This window comes from Triticum aestivum, chromosome 3B (assembly GCF_018294505.1).
Source record: "Triticum aestivum cultivar Chinese Spring chromosome 3B, IWGSC CS RefSeq v2.1, whole genome shotgun sequence".
Classification (NCBI taxonomy): domain Eukaryota; kingdom Viridiplantae; phylum Streptophyta; class Magnoliopsida; order Poales; family Poaceae; genus Triticum; species Triticum aestivum.
Genome location: NC_057801.1, coordinates 792480545 through 792503208, shown reverse-complemented (window position 1 = coordinate 792503208; position 22664 = coordinate 792480545). Strand labels below are relative to the sequence as shown.

At 45.0% G+C, this 22664-nt stretch overlaps 1 protein-coding gene across 1 annotated transcript; it reads right to left on the bottom strand.

Moving 5' to 3' along the window:
* Positions 1–4976: 4976 nt before the first annotated feature.
* Positions 4977–7051, bottom strand: LOC123066606 (L-type lectin-domain containing receptor kinase IX.1-like). Its single transcript, XM_044489659.1, has 2 exons — positions 5667–7051; positions 4977–5571 (listed from the first exon to the last, which is right to left on the bottom strand). Exons 1-2 carry the CDS (start codon positions 7049–7051, stop codon positions 4977–4979), a joined length of 1980 nt encoding a protein of 659 aa, XP_044345594.1.
* Between the last annotated feature and the right edge of the window lie 15613 nt (positions 7052–22664).

Genomic DNA, 22664 nt, shown 5'->3' with positions numbered 1-22664 from the left:
ACGCAATGTTACCAGAGGGAATTTTAATTCTCATTCGGTATCCATGAGTACCCAATCAAGTTTCTCGTATGTTGGCACTGGATGATTGTCGACCAAAGTGAACAGTCACCCCGACATATTAGCTTCCTGAAGATTCAAACTAACAATAACACCGTTGAATAAGAAAGGCCAATCAGTGTCAAAGCAGATGTTATTTTTCTCTTCCTCATACCTAAGGATATAGAAGTCGCCTCCAATAAGCATTGGGTGCGGTGTTATCCCTAGCCAGGTTCACCAATGCCAGAAGGAAAGCGGATTTATTCTCATCTTGGACAGCCCCATAGACCGTGACCAGACTCAATATAAAATTACCAGCTCCGTTTCGGAGATGGAATTTGATGTGAAATTCACCAACCGAAAAAGTTAACAAATCCATGGTTGTGGTTTGTATCCCAAGTAACATTCCTCTGCACCTTCCACGTGGTGGTAAACGATGCTATGTGTAGTGAAAACCACCAGATAGATGGTGAAAGACATGTGCACGGAAGTCACATTTACATGCCTTGAAAATAGCCACAAAATCCAACACATGCTCGTGCACATAATCACCGACGTATTTATGTTTAGCCCAGTCTGAAAGACCTCTGCTATTCTAAAACATTCCTCTCATGTGAAAACTCGGGTCAGGGTGGATACCTTCGCCTTTTTGAGCGGGTTTTGTTTCTTTTTTGAGGAACGGGATTTAGATTTATGCGAAGACGTAATGAAGTCACAAAACATGGACGCAGATCCTATGTCATCTAGTCCAACCTCAGTTACCGCACAAAACAAGTGGGAGAGAAGCGGACCATCATATGCGGCCATCGGTTCACACTTAGAAGAAACCTTTAATAGATCGATCTCCATGTGTTTTAGCGTCCCACCAAAATACGCACATCATTATCATTCTTTCCCATTGTAATTCCAATGTTATTTAAGCCACTTTTGCGAAGGCAGACAAAGATGGGGCGACTCGGGGCGACTAGGGTTCGCCGCCGCCGGCACCCCCCTCCACCCCCTTCCTCCCCCTCGCCGCTACCAGAGACGGCCGCCGGGAAGCCCGCGCGGGCGCCGGTGAAGGTGGCGGCGGGGATCTCGGCGCTCCTCCCCCTCTTGGAGGCCCGTGGTTCCTGGGGCAGCGGCCCTTGCCGGAGAGGTGACGTCGTCAGGCGGTGGGCGGCGTTCGTAGGGGGTGCTAGCCAGCGCGCCCGGCCGCGTGGGCGGCAGGTGGCTAGTGGCATCCGGCCGCGGCGTGATTTGCTTCGTCAGATCTGGAGGTGCGAAATCCCTTTTCCCTGATGCCTCTCTCTCGCCTCCGGTGTGGGCTAGTTCTCTGGATCCGGCATTGGTGCGTGTTGGTGGTCAGCTAGGGAACCGGGGGAAACCTTGGCCGGTTCGGCCGGCCCGGCGGCGGCAACACCCAAGGGCGCTGCTTTCCTCCATGGGGGTGCAGCCGAGGTCCCCTGCTTTCCACCCCGATCCCCCTGCCCGGGTGAAAACCTTATCCTCAGCGGATTTGGCGGCGGCGGCGCCTTGCGCGTCGTGACCTTGCTGGAGGCGTCGTCAAGGGTGCGGGGCTCGGTCGAGAGGTTCTGCAGGAGAGGGATTGAGCTACCTCCTCTGCGGCGTCCAATTCCTTGAAGCTTATGTCCAACTAGTTGGGCATGGACTGTGGCGGAGCAGCCGGCGAGGTATATCCCAAATCGATGTGGTCATCCCATGTCCACCTTGCGAGGCGAGGGAGACATTCTTCCAGCTCTAGGGTGAGCTTCTCGAAATCCCGACGGTGCGGCGCCTACAAGCCATGGTGAGGGGGAAGGGTCCCTCTTCGGTGATTGAGAGGGAAGATGTTGGTTCCTTTCTTCTCTAGGTGCTCCTGGCGCACGGTCCATCCTCGAAGGTCGGCTATGTCCTGATGTGCTGCTCCGTTTCTGCATATGATCCTAGTGTGAAGTGCTTGGCCTTTACTAGCTGATTCATGTGCGGCTTGTGGAGGTTGTAGTGAGTAGGCTTTTCAGCATTCCCCGTTGTATCGTTCTGACCGTTGTAAGTTGGGTTGTCTGTTGTAACTCCTGGCCGGTTGATGGCTTTATTAATTCAAAGCCGGGCTCTTCGTGAGCCTTCGTTCTAAAAAAAGGCAGACAAAGATGGTATTTAAGCCACTTGTGCAACTACCAGGTACAAAAGCTTAGATGACGAGTAGAGATACAGATGATGTATTCCACAAGCCAATTTTTTAAGAAGAGCAATTTATTGATATGGTGAAAATATCAATTACACCTAGACTCTGCACCTACAATATCTCGCAAAGACATCCAAGATGCACATACCCAAAGGAAAAAATAAAAAAGAAAGAAAAAAAACAAAGGTCCCGCCACAGTGATTGACTCCTCCCATCAGCCGCACACAAACCACCACCAAATACAACACCCGGAAAACATAAAAGATCTCCAAAAGCAACGCCTCCAAAAATAAAACAGTGCACAAGCGTCGTTGTTGCCCGATCCAAGATCTTAAGTTTTCACCATAGAGAAGTCAGAGCTCACAAAACAATTCCTTCAACAAGGGAATTGCCAGGCACAACCAATGAAAGCCAGACCTTAGGTTCTCACCCTAAAAGTCCCAAATCGGCACCTGAGGAGCACCACCAAAAATGAATTCCTCTAGTGCTGCCGCCCTCGCTTGACATTGTTGCTCTCAAGAGTTTTCAAATACCTGGCTAACTCCATCGCCTAGAAGGGCCTGTCTATCTAACTAATCCTCCGATCTCAGGCACCATGACCTTCACCACAGTTGTCTACACCATAGAAACGAGAAGCCAACATGTCCTATGGTGACAACTAACAACAGAGCTTCGCGTCATGCCCTCATGGAACCTCGTAGGCTCAAATGGATGTGCACAACTGAATTCTATCCGATCCAGATATCTTGGACAAGATCTCCGACAGCAGTTTCGGAACACGTCGATGACCAGATCGAGGAGGACCGATCATGCAGGATATTATCGTGATGCAAGAGGAGCACGAGGACCGCCATCTTTATTATCATGGCAGCAGGCCCCCACGCCGCCCCGATCCATCCCTCCGTCGCCCGACCACAACTATAAGTCGAGCACAAACCTACCTAGATCCAGATCAGATCGGGGGGATCGACACTTCCACGCGCTGCAGCACACGTGCAGCCACCACCGTCCTCCCGCCGCCCCCAAGCTCTTGCGACCTACGCGCAGGAACGCAGTGCCGTCAGCCGATGCGAAAGACCCCAACTTGACGGCAGTCACCCCGCGACGCCAGAGCCCCGCCGTCGCCAGATCAGCGCTATCTTTGCCCGACAAAGACCATGGGGCGGGGCGAGGGGAGGGGGAGCACGAGGGAGGAGGCCTTGAGCGGGCATGGATTCGCCGCCGCCCGAGTCGCCCCGGGGAGGACGACGCGGGGTGTCTCCTAGCCAGATCCGTATTGGGTCAGAACTACTAACTTCTTACTAAAATGCACACACATGAAATAAAAACAAATTTATACATACCTTCCTACTAAAATGCCAGATCCGTATAAAGTTTTACCTTTCCCCATGCTAGAATTAAAATGCTTATATGTTTTAGCCGCATTGTAGCCACTATTAAAGTCATACCATCCAACTTCTCTAGTACATAATGTGGTGCTGAGTCAAGCCAGAGTGCCTCATCTGCTGTCTTGTTCTTAAAATCAGGATACTTCATATTTTTCTGCCCAATTCAAATAAAAATGCCTGCAAGTGTTAGTGGTTCACAAGCTTTGCCTCTTACTTTTAAGGCAGTAAACACATATGTATAAACAAGATGCTCACAGATCCATTCGCCTTCTCAGCCCGGTTATCAGTCCAATTAAGTGGATTGGCAAGAACATCATTCCAGATCGTTCTGTACTTGTCCTGTTTGACTTTATAATCTGAGAATAAAACTAACACCATCAAGCAAAAATACAAGGATATTGTCATACATAACTGGGATTCGACTACTGAATATAGAAAAAAAAGTGTTTATTGTACTTAGGTAAGCACTAAGCCTCCCGTGTTGTCCAGTGAAAGCAGCATATATGACTGCCCCAAAAGTCACATTTTAATAGTTCATTCTGGCATATCAGCTTTTAATACTTTTGCATATAAATATCTTACTGCAGTAGGCCAGTATACTTTTGCATATAAATATCTTACTGCCCAAAAACGTAAACCCAGTACTCCAGTATACAATAAGAGTTTGCATTCTAGAACCTAATACATTCACACTTTACCTCGAGAACAATATGGGCTGCAAAAATGTAACAACAGGTTCTTGATTTGGAGAAGTTGAGGCTCGGATGTAAGGAGAACCCGAATTATATCATCAGCATGTTGTATTACTAGAAAATTAGGGCAAGATTCCGCCAACAAAGGAGCTTGTATGAATTGACCATGCATTGCTTCATTTAGAATAGATTGGAGGAAGTCAACAACTAGGTCAAAGATTAGGGAACAGGGGATCCCCTGTCTCAGCCACTTCTGCAGTGGAATTGTTTCCAGGAATACCATTCAGAAGCACAACATATGTGCCGGAGCCAAATATCATCTTAGTCTTTTATCCATCTCTATCCAAAACCTCTAGCAGGCAGAACTTCCAAGATAGTCTTGCGTTCACTTAGTTCAAAAGCTTTTTCAAAGTCCAGTTTGAGAATGGCAATTTCCTAGCTGGACTGGTGCCACCGGTGAAGATACTCAAATGTCAAGGCAATATTCCATTGATCTTGATTACCAAAACATACTGATTTAGATGAACCAACCTGAGAATTACTTTATGTCGCTGCCACCGTCGTGGCCTTTGTAGAATGAGTATTTCGTTTGGCGTCCTGGTACAAGATTCCTATAGGCGATACATCTAGGCTCAACATGTGGCCCTTGAATACATATTTTTCTATTTTTTCGGACTAGAAGCCTGAACTACAAGGCTATGGCATCAAGAGTGGTATCATTGGCGCTAGGGGAGTGATGTCCAATTCCAGCCTCTCCGATCGCAGAGCATCCATGGTGTGGATGATGGACGGCCGGCAGCTCGGATCCTGGTGCACGCACAAGAGCCCAACTAGTAGTGCACGCTTCATCTGTTGTCGCCCAACACTGGACTCGCCACCTATCAGCCTGACATCTGCGGCCTCGAGGAGTGCATTCCCATGGTACAAACTCTTTACCCATGATGTCAATGGAGGCCTATCATTGAGACGCACCGTAGGGTCCCTTCCAGAGACCATCTCTAGTAGGACAATGCCGAAACTGTAGATGTCTGACTGCCTATTTCGTTGGCTCGTGTTGACAAACACAGGGTCTATATATCCATAAGTGCCCTGGACAACGTCGGTGGTATGTGCCCCAGTTCCTTGGTGAACAGACCTTGCCAATCCAAAGTCACCTAACTTGGCACCATACGAAGGGTCAAGCAGCATGTTGCTTGATTTGATATCACCATGTACGACACATTGCTTGTGTTGCTCGCAATCTACATGGAGGTATTGCAGTGCAGATCCTAGGTCCAGGATGATATCGTACCTGTTTGTGAAAGCATGCATGTTACCATTATGTATCGAGGAAAAAATTAATTTGCAGCGATGTAGGTATTCTGGAGATGGAATTACAATACGTACCTCTTGGACCATGGCAACCAACTCTTGCCCTCGTGTAAGTGTTGATCGAGGCTACCTTGCGGTAAAAGCTCGTACACAAGGAAGAGACGTGTATACCTATCGTCCCGCCACCAGCATATAAACTCAACCAAGTTTCTCTGGCCATAATAGCACCAACCTATCAATTCGACAAGATTCCTATGCCTGAGGCGACTGGCAATCCTGAGTTCGTCCTCGAACGCCTTCCTCCCCTCGCTAGATGTTGCCGGCTTGAATCTCTTTATTGCCACTGCTCTACTTGGATTTGCCAGTTCGCCCCGATAAACAGAGGCAGAGCCTCCTTGCCCTAGCTTGTTTTCCTGTGCGAATTTGTTGGCTGCAAGCGCCAACTTACAATAACCAATATGTCCAATGCCCCCTGCGAGAGATCTGTAACGCTTCTTTCTCGTGCATAGTTGCCATCGACGGACACCAACAAAGATGCACACAATTGCAATAACTCCAATAATTGGTCCGGTTATTACCTCTATTAGCAGGATCTTTGGTGCAGGAGGGGGACTCTCATAGCTCTTCCGTGCATGCGGGTTGAAGGTGGAGCGAAATTTCCAGGACATTATTTGATATAACTCGTCTGCCGCGCCGGTAGCACCGGAGAAGCCAATGGTCACCACACTAGGCATGAGCCTCAGGTCAACACTAGTGTTGACACTGTATGTCGCGTCGCCGATCTTGAGAATAGCTGCTAGAGTTTGTGTTTCGTTGCTGTAGGTGATGTTACAAGTCATCGGGAGGCCGGACGTTAGGTTCTTGCCAGGCACAGTCACGTTGGTGTACGCCTTGGAGACGATGGAGTTGACGTCAATGCCCATGTGGCTGCCACTGGTGTCAACGCCAACGTTGAAGAACGTATCAAACTCGACCGCCACGATTTGTTTGTCGCCGGTGGCAACCGTGCTGAGGTTTCCCTTGAAAAGGCCTAGGTTTTGGCCGTTTTCAAGGGGATCGGACATGCTCGTCCAAGGATAGCTCCCGATAAAGAAAGCAAAGCCCTGGCCCGTGATCTCACTGCTTACATTGATTCGGAAGGTGAAGGAGGTGTTGAATTGGGTGAGCTCGCCGGTGATGGTATCCCACAGCGGCACGGGCTGCACCAACAGCGCCCGGCCTACACTGTTCCGGATGTTCGGACTCCCACCGGCTCTTGTCAGCTGGATTGCCTGAGACACGGTGTTGAAGTATGCGTCGCCCTGGTAACTGAAGTCTTGGGCGTTGTAGCCATGCGGATGGTTGAAGTTGTATGTGAAAGAAAACCAAGCAGTGGCACGAGGTAGGTGCAGAGACCACATCAAGTAGCAGAGGAGCATGAAGATGTGTATTTGGTGGGAAAAGCTCATGGCAGCAGCCATTTGCTGCTTCGGCGTGTTGTTTGGATGCTCGCCAACAAGCTCACCCTGACCTATATAGCTTCGGATCTCGATGAAATGAGCCCTGGTGATGTCCGTCAAATGACAACACCTTTCTGCGCAATCTCCTAGGTGAGAAAAGCAGGTACTATGTGCTGTCTGTCAGACCAAATCTTCCATCTATCCAAGCATACGAAGTTCAAGTACCCGTCACCGTCATCACGCCAGCACGTTTGTTTCTTCGTTTGGGCTTTTTTGATAGCATTCTTCGTTTCGGCGTTTGCTGCTCCTGTCTGCTATTCCGCTGTCTGCTGCTATCGTTTGGCAGGTTCAAACCTGAGAGCAACTAATTAACAACCGCTCCTTCGGGAGCCTCGCAACGATCAGCGTCACTTGGCGCGCTCTTATCCATTCACCACGTGTTGCGCTTTGGACGCTCCCTCTGAATTCTTTTATTATTTTTCAGTACGCGTTTTTGGCTTTTTAAACGGGTTTTTTTTGTTTTTTTACGTTTCGGTTTAACACCGGTCTTTCCTAGCTTTTCGACAAAAAAAAATTTGAATTTTTTTTTGCGTAAAAAAACGCGTTTTAGTTTTTTTTCGCGAGAGTCACGGTTTTGGTTCCGCGAGAGGCACGGTTTTGCTTTCGCGAGAGTCACGGCCGTGCCTCTCGGAAACGAAAAAAAATGTTTTTTTTCTTTCGCGAGTCACTGTTTTGCTTCCGTGAGAGGCACGGTTGTGCTTTCGTGAGAGTCACGTCCGTGCCTCTCGGAAACAGGAAAAAAAGTGTTTTCTGTTTTTTTTTTCTTCGCGAGAGTCACGGTTTTGCTTCCGCGAGAGGCACGGTTGTGCTTTCGTGAGAGGCACGGCCGTGCCTCCCTTGGAAATGGAAAAAAACGTGTTTTCTCTCTTTTTTTCCTTTCGCGAGAGGCACGGTTGTGATTTCGTCAGAGGCACGGGCGTGCCTCTTTCGAAGAGGGAAAAAACCCGTGCTCCCGGTTCGGTTTCTTCATCCGGTTTTTTCATCCAGTTTTTTTGTGAAAAAAAAGTTCGTCAAACACTATCAGCATGGGATCTAGTTCTGAAGATCTCGACGCGAGGAATCCAACGACGAAAGCGGTTCGAGATTTCGACGCACGGTTTAAGATATAAAACGTTTTGAATAAACAAATATACAAAAAAAGAAAAACTTTCAGGTTGCAACAAGTGGCGCACATGCAAGACGCCACTTGTCGCAACCTGAGGAAGTTGAAGTGATCTTCGCAACGAGTACTCCTTAACTAGTAATTTCGTTCAAACCTCTACTCCAAAGAAGTTGTGAGGTCGAATAACTCACAGCCCAAGTTGTGAGGTAACTTTGCTGCAAGCACAGCCTTCAAACTGAAAACAGTACATGGGTGCCAGAAGTAGTACTTGGAAAGTTTGTTTCATTTCTCAAAAAAAAGGAAAGTTTGTTTCCAAATCGAACAATTTTTTAACAGGATTTTATTATGATTGGGAGACTTCTTTTTTTCCTAAGTCTAAACATGCTTTTCTTTATTCAGCCAATAAATTCATAGGGATACAATTGAGGTCTGGTGGATTTATGAGCCACACATGGCCTCCATGATCCAGACCCAAGGCATGTCTAGCGAGGCTACGTGCCTCTATATTAGTCTCTCTTCCTTCAAAAGCGAAGGTACAAAGCTGAAACATCGTAGATGTCCCGTATTTCCCTGACGACCGCACCGTACTCTCCTCCGGTATTGTTCGTGATATCCTGGACGACCCCCTTGCAATCAGATGCTATGACCACATGCGTAGCACCAAGATCATTGGCTAGAGCCAGACCTTCACGACACGCCAAAGCTTCAAGGATAGCCGGACCAGAAATACCTCTGCAACGTATGGCTGAAGCGCCAAGCAACAAGCCAGTTGAATCCCTGCAAACTGCAGTAAACGCGCCGCCGCTTCCATGACGTGCCACAGCCCCATCCACTTTTATCTTCACACAGCCAGGTGGCGGTCAGCTCCATGCCTTGCGCCGAAGCTGGTGCTGCACAGGCCCTGACCGTGATGGAGATGTGGTGGGTTTGCACTCCTTCAACTCTCTCAGATATTTCATGATGAAATTATGAGTCGCTTGGGGGCTCTGAAATATGTGCTCATGCAATGCCTGTCTTTTTGTGAACGAGATTGACCAAAGGGTGACAACAGTCTGAGTGAACTCCTCCCTTGACAGCATGTCATGCAGAGCAAACACCCATCTTTTTGCGTCGGGTTCCACCGAACTGTTAAGTGCCTCGACCAGCTCATGATCTTGGAGAGCCCAGACGCATCTTGCGACGCTGCAATGGAGTAAAGAGTGTTCACTAGTAGAAAAGGGGCCAATGGTCCAGGCCGGTCCAGCCCATTAGTCCCGGTTCAATCCAGAACCGGGACCAATGGGGGCATTGGACACAGTTCGTGAGCCCCAGGGGCCGGCCGGGCCACGTGGGCCATTGGTCCCGGTTCGTCTGGACCTATTGATCCCGGTTGGTGGGACGAACCGGGACCAATGGCCCTCGCTCCTGGCCCACCACCATTGGTCCCGGTTGGTGGCCTGAACCGGGACCAAAGGACGACCATTAGTCCCGGTCCATTCCACCAACCGGGACTAAAGGGTTGGTCCTCGTTGCGGCCAAAATTTAGTCCCACCTCGCCAACCGAAGGAGAATCAGACCGGTTTATAAGCCCCTCCCTCTCTGCCTTAATGAGCTCATCTGAAAATGAAAATAGATGCCCTTATATAGGGAATTTAGCCTAAATTCATACGAATTTCTCTTGAAATTTGTTATGAATTTAATTTGAATTTCCTCTATAAGCGCATCTATGCTCATTTCTGAGTAGCTTTTTATATAGTTTTTTTTCTTTTCTGCTATATTTATTTTTTCTTTTTATTTCTGAGTTGTAATAAGTCATTAAAAATAAGCATCTATGCTCATTTTTTTAGTAAAGTTAATCATAACTATTTTTCTTCTATTTATTTTTGAATTGTAATAAGTCATTAAAAATAAGCATCTATGCTCATATTTTAGTAAAGTTAATTACAACTATTTTTTCTTCTTTTTATTTCTGAGTTGTAATAAGTCATTAAAAATAAGCATCTATGCTCCTTTTTTAGTACAGTTAATCACAACTATTTTTTGCTTCAATTCATTTCTGAGTAGTTTTCTATATAGTTTTTCTTTTCTTTTCTGCTATATTTATTTTTTTCTTTTTATTTCTAAGTTGTAATAAGTCATTAAAAATAAGCATCTATGCTCCTTTTTTAGTACAGTTAATCACAACTATTTTTTGCTCTATTTATTTTTGAATTGTAATAAGTCATTAAAAATAAGTATCTATGCTCATATTTTAGTAAAGTTAATCACAACTATTTTTTCTTCTTTTTATTTCTGAGTTGTAATAAGTCATTAAAAATAAACATCTATGTTCCTTTTTTAGTACAGTTAATCACAACTATTTTTTGCTTCAATTCATTTCTGAGTAGTTTTCTATATAGTTTTTTTTCTTTTCTGCTATATTTATTTTTTTCTTTTTATTTCTGAGTTGTAATAAGTCATTAAAAATAAGCATCTATGCTCTTGTTTTAGTACAGTTAATCACAACTATTTTTTGCTTCAATTCATTTTTGAGTAGTTTTCTATATAGTTTTTTTTCTTTTCTGCTATATTTATTTTTTTCTTTTTATTTCTGAGGTGTAATAAGTCATTAAAAATAAAAAAGAGGCGCAATGCTTGTTAATTTGCTTCAAGCCTTTCGGAATAGTGTCACCTGCACAGCACATAGCTCTGTGCAGTCTACCGTATTCCTCAAGGCTTGAAGCTAACCAACGTGCAGGAGCATTGAGCCTCTTCGTCATCGTCTCTGCACTCAGGGCTTATAAACAGCTGCGAGTGCCTCTCGCTTGGCGAGGTTGGACTAAAAAAACAGCTGCAGGAAGAATCAACAAAAAAACAGCTGCAGAAAATAAAAAAGTAGTTAGACGGGTCCATTGGTACCGGTTGGTGGCATCAACCGGTACCAATGCCGCTCTTTGGTCCCGGTTAGTGGAATCAACCGGGACGAATGCCGCTCTTTAGTCCAGGTTGGAGCCACCAACCGGGACCAAAGGTCTTCGTTTCCCGCCCTTTAGGCTGCTGAAAAGAGGCCTTTGGTCCCGGTTGGTGGAACCAACCGGGACTAAAGGGGGCATTGGTCCCGGTTGGTGCCACGAACCAGGACCAAAGCCATTGCTATATATACAGCACTTAGCGCGACTTCGATCTCTCCTGCTCCACTCTCGTCGCCGCGCGTCTCCCTGCCGCCACCTCGCCGTCGCCGCCCCGCCCCGACGCCGTCGCCGCCACGCCCCGCCATGCCCCGACGCCGTCGCCGCCCCGCGCCGCCCCGCCCAGCCCCGCCCCGCGTCGTCGCCGTCCGCGCGCCCCGATTGACGTCGCCGCCCCGGCCCACGCCGCCTCGACGTCGTCGCCGCCCCGCTCCGCACCTCGTCGTCGCCGTCGCTGGCCGTACGTGAGCACCTCGCCGTCGCCTTCGCCGGCCGTACGCCGGCCACCGTCATTTTTTGTTAGATTAATTAAATTTTTTGTTAGGTTAGATGTGTAGTAATTTAGATATGTAGTTCATAGATTTTTTTGTTAGATTAGAATTTTTTTGTTAGATTAGATGTGTAGTAATTTAGATATGTAGTTCATAGATTTTTTTGTTAGATTAGATGTGTAGTAATTTAGATATGTAGTTCATAGATTTTTTTGTTAGATTAGATGTGTAGTAATTAATTTGTTTATATTATGTTAGATTTTTTTGTTAGATTAATTAGATTTTTTTGTTAGATTAGATGTGTAGTAATTTAGATATGTAGTTCATAGATTTTTTTGTTAGATTAGATTTTTTTTTGTTAGATTAGATGTGTAGTAATTAATTTTGTTCATCGAATTTTAATGATTCTTTTGTTCATAGTATTTAGAAAAAGGAAAAAAAAATAAGAAGTAGTTTATATATAGTTGATCTAGGTAGTTGATTTAATAAACTAATTTATTTTACTATATATAGAAGTAGTTTGTTTTTAGTAAGTACTACTTATTTATTTATAGTAAGTGCTTAGTAGTTGAACTAGATAGTTGATTTAATTAATAAAACTACTTCTATTTAACTATATATAGAAGTAGTTCCCGCATCGACATCGGCGATGCCTATCCCGCATCCTCGTCGTCGTCGACTCGGCGGTGGAGGCCTGCTTGGTCAAGGCCATGTTCGGGACTGGGCTCCGCCGGGCTGGTATTGGGAGGTGCTACCTTTCGGGGGACGTAGGTTGGTGAGGAGGCAGCCCGTTGTTAACCCGATCCTTGTTTGGTGGCGGTGGCGTGGGCCAGTGATGGTGGTGAGGCATCCGGACACCGCGGAGGTGGTACGTCACCGTGTCAGCGAGGAGGACGAGCATGTCCGTCGCTACATGGTTGCATTGGAGGGCAGGTTCAACAATACCCGGTAGGTTCTTCAGGGATCTCACTGGAGCTATGATCCTGTGATGGTTCCTTATCTTTGGGTGTCCACCACCCGCGTCGATACCCGTCGGGCGCTACGGTTCTAGTTGTATTAGTGATAATATTCGACGATGTACGGACACCAAGAGATGATGTACTTTTGCTTATAATTATTGAATGCATGCTAATTTTAATACTATACTTTATTTTATGATTTGGTTTTGCTTATTTTATGATTTGGTTTTGCTTATTGAATGCTCATATTGGATAAGTTCTCCTTCATTCCCGTGTGCTAGACAATTTGATATAATAATGCATTCGGGAATGAAAGGAGGAGCTACGTACATCGATCATCGATAGTCAACCCGTGATTAATAATAATGATCTAGTTTAATATTTGAATTATGAACGTAGGCCGGAAATGTCGTACTCATCGGACGACGAAAACCGCCGGGGGAGTGCGACTGGTGCCACGACGACCGAGGTATCTGCGACAGGTTCATTGAGCTGGACGAAGATGTCGCTTCAGCATTAAGCTCGAGGAGACCTTCGATGTTCATACGGTACGCAACCGACGATAATAGTTTTTTTCGTAATTACTCATGACTTCAACTATTTTAATCATGACAATATTTTTCATCTTTTCAATTCGACTAGCTTATCCCATGCTTTGCAAGACGCTATGTCTTGGAGAGGATGGGTTTTGAAGACCATGAAAGTTTCGAAACCAAAAAAATTATCCTAAGTACCCATCATGGTGTGGATTTTCAAGTAAAGCTGTACAATGCTCAGAGTGTAACCCATTTTGGTTGCAAAAATTGGGAAGCACTTTGCAAGATGTATGGTTTTGATGAGGGTATGCTTGTTACCATGGATCTTGGTGATCCTACAATCGAGCAAGAGAGACCTACGATTTTCGTCCTTGTGGATACACCTCCAATTCTTCCCCCATGTGAGCTTAACATAGTTATTAAGTAATTTATATTGTTTATTTCAAAATAGTTGACAACTTATTCTCCATTGACAGCTTATTTTCATTCTTCAAAGAATGTGCGGAAGATGGTAGACAGAACCTACTACACCGAAGGCTCCGAACTAACTTATCAGGAGAAAAATCATCTGGTCGCATTTTGTACTGATCTTGAGAATTACAATGTCTACAATCGAACTCCTCAACATTATGGTCAATACGTGTCCACTAGTGCACGTGTTGAACTACGGTAACTACCATGGAGATACCCTGGTAAGATTTTTTACTATTACGACATCCGTGCATCTTTTTGCACACTTCTAAAACTAGTACATCATATCATTGCTAACTACGAAGTTATTACTATGTTTTTCAACAGATAATCCGAATGATTGTGTGCCTCATCTGATGTATACACACGGTAGCCTTCATGGTTTGAACATACAACCAGGTCTTCCTACGAATCTGAACTGTCCATACCGGGTTTCTAAAAGAAGTGGAGACATGACAATCAAAGAATGGAAAAAATGTATGGACAGTCGTAAGGAGCTACTTGGAAGCAACATTCAGTGAAGGGCAAAAATTGGAGACAGGATGATCGCCATTCTTCATAATGGAGAGTCAGGGTCTATATTGTTTTATGCTATTTTACCTTAAGGGTGTTTAGGTCCTGCCTGATACTGATGATCATGTGTTAAGAACAATTATGTAGGGTTGGGTTCGATGACTATGAGGATGATGATCATATGACTTATTATTAATAACAAGTAGAAGTTCTATGATGATGCATGATTAGTAGGACGAGTACTTGTTATTATATATGCTGATGTATGCGAGCATGCATGAGTTATTATATCAGCGGGTAAAATGAACATATATAGCAGCAGCGTTGGTAAACCAAGGACGAAGATATAAGAGAGGACACTTCTCTCTATTAGCGAGCTAATATAACAACCTAAAAATAACCCCCAAAACCCCTAAAGCAGCCACTTCAAAAAAAAAACATGGACTTTTGGTCCCGGTTGGTGCCACCAACCGGGACCAAAGGCCCCCTGACTGGGCTCGGCGCACAGAGCCACGTGGAGGCACATTAGTCCCGGTTCTTGTTTTAACCGGGACTAATGGGTGGAGGTATTAGTAACGTCCCATTAGTCCCGGTTCATGAACCGGGACTAAAGGCCCTCACGAACCGGGACTATTAGGTGTTTTTCTACTAGTGGTTGCCAAGAATCTTCAGCCCCGCAGAGTCCACAACACGTGGTAGTGGACATGTTTTTGTCATGAAGAAGGTCCGCCGTCGGGATGGATTGTTGAGCAGGCCTCCATAGAAAAAATTTGACCTTCGATGGGATATCTATATTCCAAATTTTAGTCCATGCCTTGTGCTCGTCTACTGTGTTTGACGACCCAGATCTTCCCTCAAGCCAAGCCTCACGTCTCAACTTTGTATCAATGAGCATTCGGTAGGCCGATCGGACCGAGAAGATTCCGTTTTTTTCATGTACCCACGACCAGAAGTCCTCTATCTGTGTTGTGCACAAAGGGATTGCCAAGATGGTTTTAGCATCTCTGGGAAGAAACACCGCCTCAATAGTATGTCGATCCCACTCTGCCCCCGGCAAGATCAACTCCTCCACGTGTTCTGGCGGGCTGGTCACTCTGCTTACTATTGGTCGCATATTGGCTGGGCTGCCAAATACGTGTGGTCTGGCCATCTCCAATTCGACGAATGAGTCCGTGGACCAGAACATCACGTCCATCCAGAACTGCTCTCCAAATCTGTGAGGGAGCAGAACCGAGTTCTGCATTCAAAAACTCTCCATTAGCAAAATACTCGGCCTTCAGAATACGTGCGCTTAGTGACTCAGGGTGCATTAATACACGCCACGCCTGCCTGGCTAGGAGGGCTAGGTTAAAAAGCTTGATGTCTCGGAAGCCTAGTCCCCCGCAATATTTTGGACATGTCATGATGATCCATGAGACCCAACTCGGTTTTTGTTGGCCTTCCTTGCTACCCCACCAGAATTTCCGAATCAGAGAGTTGATATGTTCACAAAGACCTCGTGGGAGCTTAAAGCAAGACATGGAATACACCGGTACTGACTGAGCAACTTATTTGATCAACACTTCTTTCCCTCTAGATGACAGAAGTTTCTCCATCCACCCTTTAATCTTGCTCCATACTCTGTCCTTTAGGAACTTAAAAGCCCCATTTTTGCAATTTCCAACATCAGAATGCATTCCAAGATATTTTTCAGAAGGGATTCATTACTTGATATTTAGTACTTGCTTCACTCCCTCTCTTAAAATATTTGGACATCCCTTGCTAAAGAACACCGATGATTTGGACAAGTTAATTCTCTGGCCCGATGCATTACAATAACTATCCATCAGAGCAGATAACTCCATAGTTCCCTTAGAACTGGCTTTGACAAACAACAGGTTATCATCCGCAAAGAGCAAGTGGCTAACGGCGAGGCCGAGGGAGCTACTTGGATTCCACTGAGGTGTGTTGATTCATCTTGGGTTTTTAAGAGGCATGTGAGGCCCTCCTCTACAAGCAAAAACAGATAAGGAGATATAGGGTCCCCCTGACGGATCCCTCTAGATGGAATAAACTCCTCCAATTTCCCACCATTAAAAAGGACCGAGAATTTAATAGACTTTACCATTCTCATAACCAGATTGATCCAATTTGGAGCAAAACCCAGCTTATTCATTATAGCCTCAAGATATGACCATTCCACCTAGTCATATGCCTTCATCATGTCTAGTTTCACAACACAAAATCTATTTCGCTTCGCCTTGTTTCTCTTCATGAAATGCAGGCACTCGTAAGATGTAATATTATCTGTGATCAGTCTCCCTGGGACAAAAGCTAACTGCTCTTCGGAAATAATATCAGGCAGGATTTGCTTCAACCTGTTTGACACCACTTTGGAGGCAATCTTGTATAGCACATTTCATAAACTGATAGGACGAAACTGAGACAATTGTATTGGGTCCTTTACCTTAGGGATCAATACTAGAATAGTCTCATTGATTGCCTCCAGGTTCTCCTCCCCCCGCAGTATGCGCAGTACAACATTGGTCACCTTGGATCCACAAAGATCCCAATGACGTTGGAAGAAATGAGCCAGGTACCCATCTAGACCCGGGGCCTTGGTTGGATACATTTGGAAAAGGGTCTTCTTCACCTCCTCGGGGCTATATGGAGCTAACAGATTTTCATTCATCTCCTGAGCCACTATTACCGGGACTGCATTTAGAACGTGTTGCATGCCGGATGTGCCCTCTGAGCTATAAAGATTCTTATAGAAAGAAGTTGTAAGCTACACCATCTCTGCTGGTTCGTGCGTCATCGACCCGTCAGGCCGCTGTAGATTCTTGATTGTGTTCTTCCTTCTCCGCATGCTAGCTCGCCTCTGGAAGAACTTTGTGTTCTTGTCGCTGATACGTCTCCAACATATCTATATTTTTTGATTGTTCCATGCTATTATATTACCTGTTTTGGATGCTTATGGCCTTTATTTTATACATTATTATCATTTTTGGGACTAACCTACTAACCGGAGGCCCAGCCCGTATTGCTGTTTTTTTGCCTATTTCAGTATTTCGAAGAAAAGGAATATCAAACGGAGTCCAAACGGAATGAAACCTTCGGGAGCGTTATTTTTGGAACAAATCTGATCCGGAGAGCCTGGAGTGCAACTCAAGAAAGCTTCGAGGACCCCACGAGATAGGAGGGCGCCCCCCCCCCCCCCCCCCCGCTATAGGGCGCGCCCCCCTGTCTCATGGGCCCCTCGGGCGTCCACCGACGTACTTCTTCCTCCTATATATACCTACGGACCCCGAAAACATCCAGGGGCACCACGAAACACAATTTCCACCATCATAACCTTCTGTATCCGCGAGATCCCATCTTGGAGCCTTCGTCGGCACTCTATCGAAGGGCGAATCGACCATGGAGGGCCTCTACATCAACATCCTTGCCCCTCCTATGAGTTGTGAGTAGTTTACTTCAAACCTACGGGTCCATAGTTATTAGCTAGATGGCTTCTTCTCTCTTTTTGGATCTCAATACAATGATCTCTTCCTCTCTTGTGGAGATCTATTCGATGTAATCTCTTTTTGCGGTGTGTTTGTCAAGATCCGATGAATTGTGGGTTTATGTTCAGATTTATCTATGGATATTAATTGAATCTTCTCTGAATTCTTTTATGTATGATTGAGTTATCTTTGCAAGTCTCATCAAATTATGGGTTTGGTTTGGCCTACTAGATTGATCTTTCTTGCCATGGGAGAAGTGCTTAGCTTTGGGTTCAATCTTGCGGTGTTCTTACCCAGTGACAGAAAGGGTTGCAAGACACGTATTGTATTGTTGCCATCGAGGATAACAAGATGGGGTTTATATCATATTGCATGAGTTTATCCCTCTACATCATATCATCTTGCTTAATGCGTTACTCCGTTCTTATGAACTTAATACTCTAGATGCATGCTGGACAGCGGTCGATGTGTGGAGTAATAGTAGTAGATGCAGGCAGGAGTCGGTCTACTTGTTATGGATGTGATGCCTATATACATGATCATGCCTAGATAACGTCATAATTATTCGCTTTTCTATCAATTGCTTGACAGTAATTTGTTCACCCACCATAATACTTGTGCTCTCGAGAGAAGCCTCTAGTGAAACCTATGGCCCCCGGGTCTATCTCTTATCATATTTGCTTTCAATCTACTTTTATTTGCATCTTTACTTTCTTGCATCTATATCATAAAATACCAAAAATATATTTATCTTATCATACTATCTCTATTAGATCTCACTTTCGCAAGTGGCCGTGAAGGGATTGACAACCCTTTATTGCGTTGGTTGCGAGTTCTCAGTTTGTTTGTGTAGGTGCGTGGGACTTTTGAGGAGCCTCCTACTGGATTGATACCTTGGTTCTCAAAAACTGAGGGAAATACTTACGCTACACATTGCTGCATCACCCTCTCCTCTTCGGGGAAAACCAACGCTAGCTCAAGACGTAGCAAGAAGGATTTCTGGCGCCGTTGCCGGGGAGGTCTTCGCTCAAGTCAAGACATACCAAGTACCCATCAAAAACTCATCTCCCTCGCATTTACATTATTTGCCATTTGCCTCTCTTTTTCCTCTCCCCCCACTTCACCCTTGCCGTTTTATTCGCCCTCTCTTTCCCAATCTCCTCCTCTCTTTTTCACTTGCCTCCTTTTGTGTGCTTGTTTGACCTTATGGCTGCGCCTAAGGGACCTGAACACCTTCTCAGAAGGATGGATGAGATTGAATCGAGTATTAGAAGCTTTATGAATTTGCAATTTGAGCATAATAATTTCTTTAGAAAAGAGCTTAAGGAACAAAAAAGTTTTTGGGGGTTTATGAACAAAGAGCTTGATGATATGAATAAAGAATTCTATGGTGTTAATGCTCAAATTACCCGGCTTAAATGCTATAGCCAAAATTTCTGACATGCAAGCCACCTTAGTCAATAAGATGGCCGCTAAACCAGAAAAATTACATGAAAATAATGATGAGGATCTTAAAGTTATTGATGCGTCTCCGATTAGATGTATGTTTTGCAATATGAATTTTGATGATTATGGGACTGATGATGAATCAAGTTTGCCTAGAAGGCGTCCCAAGAATTCGGAGTCTTTAGATCTTAATACTAAATTTGGTAAAAGAGAGATTGGAGAATACTCAAATTCTAATAATGTTGAACCTACTATCTCGGATTTCAAGGAATTTGATTATGATAATTGCTCTTTAAAAGGTTGTATTTCCTTGTTGCAATCCGTTGTTAATTCTCCTCATGCTTATAGTCAAAACAAAGCTTTTACCAAACACATTGTTGATGCCTTGATGCAATCTTATGATGAAAAATTGAATTTGGAAGTTTCTATACCTAGAAAACTTAATGATGAGTGGGAACCTACTATAAAGATTAGCATTAAAGATTTTGAGTGTTTTTCTTTGTGTGATTTGGGCGCTAGTGTTTCCACAATTCCGAAAACTTTATGCGATATTCTAGGTTTCCATGATCTTGATGATTGCTCTTTAAATTTGCACCTTGCGGATTCCACCATTAAAAAGCCTATGGGAAGGATCAATGATTTTCTTATTGTTGCAAATAGAAATTTGGTGCCCGTAGATTTTATCGTTCTTGATATAGATTGCAATCTTTCTTGCCCTATTATTCTTGGTAGACCTTTCCTTAGAACGATTGGTGCGATTATCGATATGAAAGAAGGGAACATTAGATTCCAATTTCCCTTAAAGAAAGGCATGGAGCACTTTCCAAGAAAGAAAGTCAAATTATCTTATGAATCTATCATGCGTGCTACTTATGAATCAAGTGCCAAAGATGGCACTTGTTAGATCTATCTTTGCTTTTATGCCTAGCTAGGGGCGTTAAACGATAGCACTAGTTGGGAGGCAACCCAATTTTCTCTATGTTCTTTGTTTTTGTTCCTGTTTAGTGTTAAATTTTGTTTCTACTTTCTGTTTAGATGTGTTTTTATCTTTTGTTTAGTGTTTGTGCCAAGTAGAACCTATAGGATAAACTATGATGATGGTTGATTTGATTCTGCTGAAAAGCAGAAACTTTGTGCTCACGAGAAACAATTCAATAAATCACCGAAAAGAGATTTTGCATTGATTCTTTTTGCTGCTGATCAATAAACAAATTTTCCAGTACGTCCTATTTTGGTACGATTTTTAGAGTTACAGAAGTTTGCGTTAGTTACAGATTTCTACAGACTGTTCTGTTTTTGACAGATTCTGTTTTCCTGTGTTGTTTGCTTATTTCAATGCATCTATGGCTAATAAATTAGTTTATAAACCATAAGGAAGTTGGAATATAGTAGGTTTAACACCAAAACAAATAAAGAATGAGTTCATTACAGTACCTTATGTGGTGGTTTTGTTTTCTTTCACTAATGGAGCTTATGAGATTTCCTGTTGAGTTTTGTGTTGTGAAGTTTTCAAGTTTTGGGTAAAGATTTTATGGACTATGGAATAAAGAGTGGTGAAAGGATCGATATAGTTGACTAGAGGGGGGGTGAATAGGCAACTAACAATTTTTAAGCTTTTCTTTACCAATTTAAACTTTGCAACAAAATAGGTTGTCTAGATATGCAACTATGTGAGCAACCTATATGATGCAATAACAACTAGCACATAAGCAAGCAAGGGATGCAACACAATTAATCATGCAAAAGTAAAGGCACGAAATAACCAAGAGTGGAGCCGGTGGATACGAGGATGTGTTACCGAAGTTCCTTCCTTTTAAGGGGAAGTACATCTCCGTTAGAGCGGTGTAGAGGCACAATGCTTCCCAAGAAGCCACTACGGCCACCGTAATCTCCTCACGCCCTCACACAATGCGAGATGCCGTGATTCCACTATTGGTTCCCTTGAAGGCGGCGACCGAACCTTTACAAACAAGGTTGGGGCAATCTCCACAACTTAATTGGAGGCTCCCAACGACACCACGAAGCTTCACCACAATGGACTATGGCTCCAAGGTGACCTCAACCGTCTAGGGTGCTCAAACACCCAAGAGTAACAAGATCCGCTAGGGATTAGTGGGGGGAATCGAATATCTCTTGGTGGAAGTGTAGATCGGGGCCTTGTCACCCAATCCCGAGCAAATCAACAAGTTTGATTGGCTAGGGAGGGAGATCGGCCGAAAATGGAGCTTCGAGCAACAATGGAGCTTAGGGATGGAAGAGGTGGTCAACTAGAGGTAGGAGACACACCTTTTATAGTGGAGGACAACATCCAACCGTTATCCACTTAGACCAGCCTGCGACATGCGGTACTACCGCTCCAGGAGCGCGGTACTACCGCAAGGCCACGCGGTACTACCGTGGGTGACCACGGTACTACCGCGGCAGCTGCAGAGACTATAACATAAGCAGCACTACTGCGTGCGCGGTACTACCGCTCCCACCCGCGGTATTATCGGGAGGCAGGTAAGTCCTAGTCTGGAAACGGCACGGATGAATAAAAATACATCCGTGCCTACTTCCACGGTCAAGGAGACGATGCAAACGTCCGTCACGGTACTACCGTGCACAAGGCGCGGTACTACCGTGTGGGTGCGGATGTAAAAAATTACATCCGCCCCTACTACCGTGAAGCAACGGCACTAGGCCAGGGAACCACGGTACTACTACTCGAGGGGAGTGGTACTACCGTGGGCACCCGCGGTACTACCGCCCTCGACGTGCGGTACTACCGTGTGTGCGCGGATGTAAAAAATTACATCCGCGCCTACTACCGCGAAGCAGCGGTACTTGGCCAGGGAGCCACGGTACTACGACTCCGAAGGAGCGATACTACCGTGGGCTCCCGCGGTACTACCGCGCATGGGCACGGTACTACCGCAAGTGCCTGCGGTACTACCGCTCTAGGGAGCAGTACTACCGCAAGCTCAGCAACAGTAGTCCAGACACTCACATAGAGGATAAACGTGGAATGCTCCAAAGTGCAAGGGAAAGGAGGAGACAAGGAAGGAAACGTGTACGTGATGATTCCACCTGAACCTTTTCGACGCGGACCCCCTCTTAATAGTACGGATCTCCTATGACTCAAATCCACCAAGAAGAAACATAGAAAAATGCCGTCTTCAATAGTCTTCGAGGGGCACCGAACCGTCTTGTGCCTAGCGATGAAGCAACTGAGAAACTCAAGGCACACGATTAGTCCGCAAAAGCATTATCGTCAATCACCAAAACACTTAGGGATAAATATGCCCATACAATCTCCCCCTTTTTGGTGGATTGATGACAATACGGGATTTGCACAAGGGGAAATAATAATGAGCATAGGCAAACCCCTCCTCTCAAAATGTAGACGGGCTCCCCCTAGATGTGTGCAATCTAGATGGATGCTTTGGACTGCACAACACACAAGCTAGGATCAACACTCCCCCTATATTTTAGAGACAAGGCATGTAAGACTAACAATCTAAGTAAGTGCATAAACAAAGGTAGCATAATATAACACTGGCTCACTAAGATAGATAGAGTGCATATGTCTTACACCATATGTGGGACAAATTAAACCAAAGCAACCGAAACAACCGAACCGAGGTTCAAACGAGACACGCAAA